The sequence below is a fragment of the Corvus hawaiiensis genome, chromosome 1, assembly GCF_020740725.1.
Source record: "Corvus hawaiiensis isolate bCorHaw1 chromosome 1, bCorHaw1.pri.cur, whole genome shotgun sequence".
Taxonomy (NCBI): domain Eukaryota; kingdom Metazoa; phylum Chordata; class Aves; order Passeriformes; family Corvidae; genus Corvus; species Corvus hawaiiensis.
The window spans coordinates 45,655,972-45,664,990 of NC_063213.1; the positions used below are offsets into that span (position 1 = coordinate 45,655,972).

Sequence of the window (9,019 nt, forward strand, 5' to 3'; positions counted from 1 at the left end):
GAATATTAATTGAGCAGAAAATAAGTATTCTCTATATCCCCCTGCCCCCTTAAAAAGTAGCCACAAGATGAGGAGAGCTACAAACATGTTCATCTTGGGGAAACAGCCGTCCTTAACGTGACATGTAAGGCTATTGCTTTAATAATGGGATTTGCACAGCGCACAACTGATAGGCTATGTTCAGAATAGACCCCGTGAATCTAATTTTCTTCTCAATGAGTATTATTGCAGTTGGTAACTCTACAGATTTCAATAGAGTTGCTCCAGATTTGTATCAGGGTGAGTGGAGAATTAGGCTCTACTATGATATTTTTTTAAATCCACAAGAATGTAATTCTACTTACCCAGGCATAAAACCCATGGCTCTTTTGATCCTTTCCACTTTCATAGCAAATTATTTACAGAAGCTTGTCTTTTAAAGATTCTCATCAAAATAGTTAAATTACTGCTTTCTCTCATTTTTTGTGATAAACCATTAATTACTCAAATTTAACCCATTTTCTTGCTTGCATCTGTGTACTGCTTTATTAGTGTTGAAGAATGAAAGAGCAGTACAGGAATTGTAGAAAGTGGTTTAAGTTTTACATAGCTCATTTTTTTTCCCCCACTGCCTTTTTAAAATACTTTTCCGTCGCACATCCAGTAAAAGAAATATACACTAGCCCTATTTAATAACAGATAGAAAACAACTTTGAAGTGCTACACTTAAGGATATGGAAGTAAGAAAAGAAGGAAAATTCCTTAACTTGTTTTTAACTACAGAATCTCTCATTTTGTGCACTCTAGAAAATTATGGAAGTCTCTACGGATGTTGATCCTGATCTTATCGACCTTTAAGAAAAATATGCAAATGCCATCCCCCCTGCTCCAATCATCACCAGCAAAAGGAGCTTTTTTATTAAGTCACAGAAAATGAAGTTGATGTGGTGATTGAAATTATCACAAGTCCTTAACTAAAATTTCTTCTTCCTAAAGCATTCATTCAGTAATTAAGTTAAACAATAGGTAGGAAAATATATTCCTGAACAAAGCAAATGATGATCTGTTTCTACTCCATTGCTCCCTTTTTAGTTTTTTCAGGTTGTATTTTACAACCATCCCTAGAAAAGAACTTTCCTATGAGTGAGAAACTGGCAAGCCCAAATTTCTAACACAGACAGTGCTGTTTCTGGACAAGCACAATTCCAGGCTCTTTGCCATCACTCACTCAGGTCACCTTTGGAGTTCCTGCTGCGCACCTAAAAAATATCATGACAAACTCATTCACTGACTTGACCAGAACCAAAAGCAAATTTATCCAAACCAGTTGCCTAAATTTAATTCAGAGTAGTACCTATGGAGGTATGATGTACTATTACAGAATCATGGAGCCATTTAAGTTAGAAAAGTCCCTTAAGATCACCAAGTTGAGCCATTAACCCAACACTGCCAAATCCACTACAAAACCATGTCCCCAGCTGCTACATCTTGTAATTACCTCCAGGGATGGTGACTCAACCATTTCCCTGGGCACCCTGTTCCAATGCTTGACAACCCTTTCGGTGAAGAAATTTTTCCTAATATGCAAGCTAAATCTCTTCTGGTGCAACTTGAGGCCATTCATAATTTAAAGCTCTGCACCTAGTAACAGAGCATTGTTGTTGAATAAAAGTTTTTTGAAAAGTTAAGTGAGAGGTATATTTGGAGTGGGAATGATTGCAAACTAGTTCACCCATGACTGAATTACTGGCAGCTGATTTGCAGCATCAGTGCATGATCAAGTGACCTACTAATATCATCATCCATATCTTGGAGCATTTACTTAGGCAGAAAACTACTCTACAGGTAGTATTTTCAGCACTCCAGAACTGAAAGATTTAAGGGACAGAAAAGGAAAAAAAGAGAGAGGAAGTACAATACAGTAACATCTCAATTTATTGCTTGGCGTTATAGCTGCTCCATACAACGCATCCTAAATCCAATCTCAGATCCTGTTTATTGTGCTACAGAGCCCCCAGTGTTGAGCATATTGACCAGCATTCCTTACATTAGATTAGGAGAAAAAAAAAAAAAATCAGATGTTAAATCTAGGAGCCCCTGGTCCAGGTTCATTTCCCAGAGAAGACAAATTAGTTTCTGGGTAGTTGCAAACAGCTCAGGAAAAGGTGGCAAGAAACAGCACTGCCTTACATGAAATGAGAGAGTAGCTAAAGGCACAAGCCCACAAAGTAAACAGGAGCAGAGGCAGCTTCCTCTAAATGAGAAAAGATTGGCCAAATTAATTTTTATCTATGTATTAACTTGAGGCAGTGTATGTAAGGATGACTAGTTTAAATGCAGTACATCCCTGGACAGAAAACTTTCAAACACACAAATGTACTACTGAGATTGGGACCAGACATTTCAACTGCATTGAAATGTTCACTGAGTGGTGGCACCCAAAGGCCCTTAGGAAGGAAAGAAGTTGAGATGAGAGAAAAGCAAGCTGCTTGAGAAAACACTGCAAAGGTTAAAAAGGCAGTAGAAACTATTTGTAGAGTTTATGTGGGATAGAAGGCGGCAGGTGAGATCAAACCATCCCCGATTCCTGAGCTAGCAGAGGTCTCAGTACCCTAGTAAGAGCAATGAAAACATTCAGAGCTGAAGAAAAGCAGAATCAACTGGCAAAGGTAAGAGAGGATATTTTTTCCCAGTTAAATTCAAATCTCATTCCTTCTGGCTTCTTCTAAAGATGTTGCTGTTTTTATCACCCACAAAGTGGAGCCTTCTGGCCAAGCAGGGCTGCACCCCACGCCTTCAAATCACCTTACGTGTCAGGGTGGCATGACAGTGACATGAGCTGTCTCAAAGGCAGAGATTATTAAAACCACACACCTACACAAACCCTGCTGGTGACAGTGTTTCAAGGTATTTATTTTGAAGTTGTGTGTGGGACCGACTTCTTGAACCAATTCTCAAAAAAGTGTAAGACGGAAACAAGAACCAAAAGCAAAACATCTTTTAAGCTAAGGAAATTGTTGTAAGCTTTCAATGTTTTACTTTGAAAATCCTACAGCCTTCAGCAAAATCCTTGGAAAATCTCTTTGTGTTTATAAAATAGCATTTGATATCACAACCTAAAAACCTACAAACCAGTGCAACCAACCCTTTCTTAACTCTCTAAGGGCAAATAACACCTGCATTTCCCATGCAATGGCTGCTAAAGAAATGCTGACTCTCGGTAATTTTAATTACAGACTAAAATAACAGCTTAGAGAAAAATAGTAGATCAAGTATTATTTTAGAGTTTCAGGGTTGCCCTATGAACCTGAGCCATAATAGGAGCAAAGCAACCAGTGCACAAACCAACACAAGAGCTCCACGGATGTAAAAAGACACAAGAGCTTATCTGCTTCAACAAGTCCTTTTATCATATCCAAAACAATTCTTTTATGTATGTTATGTTGTGCTTGTTATGTATACCTGAGAGTATTTAAATAATTTATTTGATTGTATGTGTAGCCAAAAGAAAAAAGTATTTCCATACAGGATTTTGTTTTTACATGTCAAGTCTACAAAAGCTAATTCCTGTACTTACTGCTATAACGTGGATAGAGTTAAAATACAGCATGATAACATATTGTCTGAGATGAGTGTTTTGTCTGTGTCAGAGAATACTACACCTTCAGAATTGTAAATTAGCATAGTAATAAGACTTTTGCTAAGAGGAAAAAATATGTTTTCATAGTTTTTATTCCAAACTGTTGCTTTAAATTTGTGATCAACTTTGATCATTTCTCTAGGCAGAGAAATGCAAAACCCCTAAAAGCTTATTTTTTTTTTCTTTTAAGGCTAGAGCCCTAAAAGCTCTGGAGCATTATAATTTGCTGAGATAATTTACCGAGAAATGGGGCGGGGGGGGGGGGGGGGGGGCAGGGATCAGGGGTTGAATAGCTTGCAGCATGGAGAGAGGGCAAATCAACAGAAATTGTTTTGGGATACTGCAGAGTGACCTACCAAGCTGTCTGATCGGCCCTGGAGTTAGTACTTATAACTGACAGAATCTCAAAGCATTTTAAATATTTCCACTAGGACTCTTATGTATTTGTATCAATGAGAGTTTACACATGAAAGATTAAGCCAAATAGGCTGGCTTAGTTATATATGTCTGCCTATTAATTTGATCAGTATGAGATAACCAAAACAGAATCAAAGCAATAGAATCACCTAGACCTGTGAAGCAGAACTCAAAGACTTGTTGCTTTATTCATCTGTTTTTCCAGCAACTGCATCTACTGAGTAGAGTATTCCTGTAATGAGTTTCAAGAAAAATCAGTGTTCATGGGCCTTAAGAAAAAAAATCCCATTTGTTCCAATAATAAATCACATGGTTCTTAATAATAATTTTTAAAATGTTTTAAGTAAAAACAGTTTTGCTCTTCTTTTATTGAAAAATCTTGTCCCGAAATAGTTTCCTCGTAATAAAGAGTTTATACGAAAGACGGCCACTGGAATTAAAATTAAGCTTGACAGACAGCTAATAATACATAAACATAGGTATAAACCCTCAAAGCAACAGGTTTTTAGGAAATCCAGAAGTTAACTAATGGCAGAAATAGGAGACATGGGATGACAAAGAGTAGAGGAAAAGTCCTTGATTAAAGAAATTGTTTTAAAAGCAACAACAACCTTGCAAGAACTCTTCCAATATTTAAAATCCTCATACCCTGATTAGGGGCACAGAAACAGGTTTTTAGAGAGAGCCACAAGGAGACAAGTTAATAACCCAGTTTCAAATCATCCTGCAAGACTTACTGAGCTCAGAGAGATTCTGCCCACACAGAGTTGAAAGGTTTAGTATGTAAAAGCTGCCTTCTGAAGGCACTAGGAGATTACCTCTCTCTTATCAACTCCAGAGTGAACTCCAGCTCTCACAACAACAATCTTTTACAGAAGATTCCTCAGCAGTGAACAGGATAAATGTGATTGCACCACATTTTAGATTCTCAGCACGAGGAAGTGAATATCAAATTTAAAAAGCACCTATTACTCTTTATCTGTGTAAGTCATTCTGCTAAGTGGTGATATAAATAAAATTACATGTACAATCTCGCTTCTATCTTTTCTTTAAATGTATATACATGGTTTCTTTCCCTTTACCTTCCCTGGGTTAAATTAGCAGAAGTGGAGTGTGATAAACTGAAGCTGAACTATAAATGGGTGTTTTGGAAGGGGAAAAAGGTTTCCGCTTGTTCTAAATGTGTAAACTTTTAAAAATATTGCAATTTTAAATCCTGGAAATGTGCCATCCAATATTCAAGACTGGCAGACAGCGCTTATTGCCTTTTTTATATGTTATTACAAAACTGTTTGATTTTAAGCATTAGCCTGACTATTCCTAAGAGTCTCCAATTAAAGATGTAACAATAGGAGACTACAGCTATTTCTTTTTCATGCCATAAGTTCATTATTTCTATTTCCTGTTTCACTCAAGCGTTTCTTTTAAAGTTTTGAAACTTTGATGATCTCCACAGTTGAAACCAAACATGAATCCCATGCAAGCTAACGGAACAAAGGAAACCCCCAGGTCCATCAACAGCAGTAGATACCAGTTCTTCCCAATCCATGTATAATAAAGACTAATGAAAAATGCCTGGTTAGTTATCATAAAAACAGGCTCCTTACCATAATCTGTAGAGCACAGTCAGGTCCAAGTTGTTTTGTTCAACCACCACACCAACTGTTCCTTCTTTTTAGTTACTTATAAAAAAAAAACTACTCACTTTGCCAGTGATAGCTGGGGAAAAAACTCCTAAGAGCTTTCAGGCTTCATTAATTAAGGCCATCAGAACTGTACTTCATTTAAGCAGTACAAAAGAGTGCAATCAAGAGTTATGTCCCAGGCTGTAGCTATTTGCCCCTCTCTCATTCTCTTCTTCTTTCTCTCACCATCTCTTTCAGTAAATGAGGCTAATTTTTCCAGTAGCCTTTAACTCCCTAGATTAACTGAAGTGGAAAATGTGACTACAAACTCATAGCACTGTCTAGCCTCCAACCCAGCACAGAATCAACTTTGTTATAAGTGTTGAAGGACACCTAGCAAGCTGCTACTTGCTAAGTTCATAACCCAGGAGTGTGTATTCGCACAGAACAGGACTGCGCCATCTAGTTAGCTGCCAGCAGGCTTTGGGAGCAGATGCCTCGGGATGCAGGGCTTTAGCCCTTGGGAATGTTCAGTTTCTTACAGATTCAATTGTGGTGTGGGTTTTTTTTAATAAAATATCACTACCGAGATAATCCACATCTAGTGGATATGGGAAAATTTAGGCTATAATAGCGCAGCAAACTTCTACATCTATCTTTGATTTACAAGATAAAAGCAACTTTTAAATTAAAGAGCCTTTCTGCTAATAGAGCTTATTATGCCAGAGACAGGAATGATTTTCCTAGAAAGTTGTCCCTGTGTGCATGCCTATTATCTTTGCTTTCCCCCTTCCACTAATGAGCATTTATCTAAAGAGCCTGTTAATCCTCTGATGTGTGCTTCTGGTCAGAGGTAACAGTTTGAATAAAACCACTAATCACTTATCACTAATCACTGATCATTAATCACACTTTTCCCTAGTGCTTTGCGACCTGTACAGCTCCCTTTAGGATTAAGGAGTCACAAATAAGGAGTTTAGCCATTTTATTAAGAATTTCCAGCTTTTGATACCGACAACCTCATTTGCCACATGAAAGTTACAAAACACTGACCGGGGACTTTCACCACTGTACACTTACATACTGAAAATAAACCGTACCCTTATGGAAGCATACCTCCTTCAGCAAAATTCCCACAAATTACCCTAAGATTTTGCATTCGGCTCTCACTTTCCACCACTCAATTTTCTTTCAGTCCAGTTTCTGGATTATCTCTGCATGAGAGTATCTTACAAGAAAGTTTTCCTAAACCACTGCTCCTTGACGCACTGCTGCTTGTCCAAATGGCCAGACAAGGAAAGTCTGGTGCACACCAGCGGGTGAATCTTTCTCTACAAACTGCAGTCTTAAAAAAAGCCCAAGTAAGATGCTTCACAGCACTTGTTATGCTTCTGTTCAAGCTTCAATTTCATCTAGCTAAGCACTGTTTCTTACTGGTAATATATGGAAATCTTCTAATATTGCTGCTTAAGTCACTTCTCATACTGGTCTGGATTTAAAAAAAAAGAAAAAGAAAAACCAAACAACATATGGACATGTCATTTTCCTTTATTCCTACCCCCATCTCTGAAACAACCTCTCTCTTTCCAATTCTGAAGCTTATATTGAGCCCTGGAGATGAAGGATCACTCACCATGCTCGGATATAAATAATAGAGGAGGCAGAGTTTAGCAAGTATTCCCCTTACACTCCTGCAGCTCTTATCGTCCTGAAAACTTCGCTGGGGAGAGAGAGACCCCTGTAAGAGAGGACAGTGGCGGGGGGACACGGAGCTGGGGAGGGAGGTGATGAGAGGAGTAGAGGGGCTGTAAAGGGAAAGGAGGGCTGCAGAGAGGGGATCGTGTCAACACTCGCCCCCGCCCCGCACCCGAGGGCATCAGAAGCGGAGCATCAGCCCCGCACCGGCCCGCAGCATGACGTAAGGGCCGGCAGCAGCCCGGCACCCGGGTGTCTCACGGGGAACGTGGCCGCGCACCACCCCGCGCACCGCTCCGCGGCCACCGCCGGCTGGTCCCGGCTCGCTGGGAAGCACAGCCGCGGCCGCGAAACTTATCCAGAAGTTTTGGGGGCGACGGGGAGAGGGGACGGCGGGGCAGCGCGCCGCCGAGCTGTCACCGCCGGGTGCTGCCGGGGCACACGGAGGCTGGAGCCGTACAGCCCGCCGTGGGCTCGGGGACGCCGCGGTGCCTCCGCCGGGAGCTGCCCCCACCCGCCCGCTCCGCTCGGGGCAGCACCAGCGGGGTGCTGCCTGCGCTCCGCGGCAGCCGCCCCATCTCATCCCATCCCATCCCGGGAAGCAGCGCGCAGACTTCCCAAACTCGCTGAAGTGCGGGCGGGGAACCCGGCTTCCCCGCGTCTCGGCGACCGTGCGCTCCCGCCCCCCGCCGCTCTGCCCTGCCCGACCCTCCGCGGGACGCGGGGTCGCTCACGCCCCCCTTTCCCCGAGCACGGCGGGACGCGGGAGCGGCGGGATCCCCGCGCCCGGCAGCGGCGCGGCGGGGACCGGCGCTGCCGCCTCCGGAGCAGATGCGGTGGCGGAGGGAAGAGCCCCTGCAGCTGCAGGCTGCCCCTTCCCCAGCCGCGCACCCGGCGCTGCTGCCCTGCTGCGCTCGGCTCCGTGCGGGGTGCGCTGCGGGGCGCGCCGCGCGCCGCGCCGGGCGCCTTCCCGGGACAGCCCCGTATTTTTAGGAACTTACCGCCCGGCGCGGCGGGGACGGGACCGGCAGCGCGGCCGGAGGAACCACGTTGGACTGAGGGACGGTTACAATACGTTCTATTTAGAGAAGCATTACATCACCCTCCGTGACGTCACGTGGGATTCCTGAACTTCTAAATCATTGCGGTCCGTGCCGGACGGGGGGGCCGGGAGCGCGGGGCGGGGGCGCGGCCTCGGGCGGTCCCGCCCCCGTGGGGTGCGGGGCGGAGCGGGCGTGAGTCAGCCTGGAAACGGCGTCCCGCCCCCAGTGCCCCGGGCAGTGGTGGCTCTGGGCTCCGGCACCGATGCCCGGGCGCTGGAGAGACGGGGAGAGTCGGGGGAAACCGGTCCCCGGCCGTGCCGAGCTCCGGCAGGCGCGGAGCCTCTGCTGAGCCGTAGCCGCAGGGGAGGCCCGCGCTCAGCTGGGACTCGGGTCCTGCAGCCCCGAACTCTTTCGGCTTTGTTTGCTTGAGGTTTTTTTTTATCTAGAGAGTGTCTAAGAAGTAACGCGGTGTCCGAGAAGGGAGGGAAAGCTCCGTCCCGAGCTGCAGCCTTGGGAGAGTGCGCCGCTGTCCACCTGCCCAGGTGTGCCCGGTCCACGCGTGTCCGCCTGGCAGGGTTTGATGCCGCGGCGGAACCAGTGGCGCTGGAGCTGCGCAGTCA

At 44.1% G+C, this 9,019-nt stretch overlaps 1 protein-coding gene across 6 annotated transcripts in view; it reads right to left on the reverse strand.

The window, feature by feature from the left end:
* Positions 1 to 8,447, reverse strand: part of CREB5 (cAMP responsive element binding protein 5) — a 258,082-nt gene extending 249,635 nt beyond the window's left edge. Inside the window, exons 1-2 of one of the 6 annotated variants that reach the window (XM_048302737.1) lie at positions 8,358 to 8,442; positions 7,295 to 7,381 (exon numbers count right to left, since the gene is read on the reverse strand). In XM_048302737.1, the coding sequence (XP_048158694.1) occupies positions 7,295 to 7,297 (3 nt within the window). In that variant the 5' untranslated portion in view covers positions 7,298 to 7,381; positions 8,358 to 8,442. Of the gene's footprint in view, positions 1 to 7,294; positions 8,119 to 8,357 lie in introns of those variants that run through there. The other 5 variants (XM_048302745.1, XR_007203422.1, XR_007203428.1 and 2 more) reach the window with 5 other exon arrangements.
* Between the last annotated feature and the right edge of the window lie 572 nt (positions 8,448 to 9,019).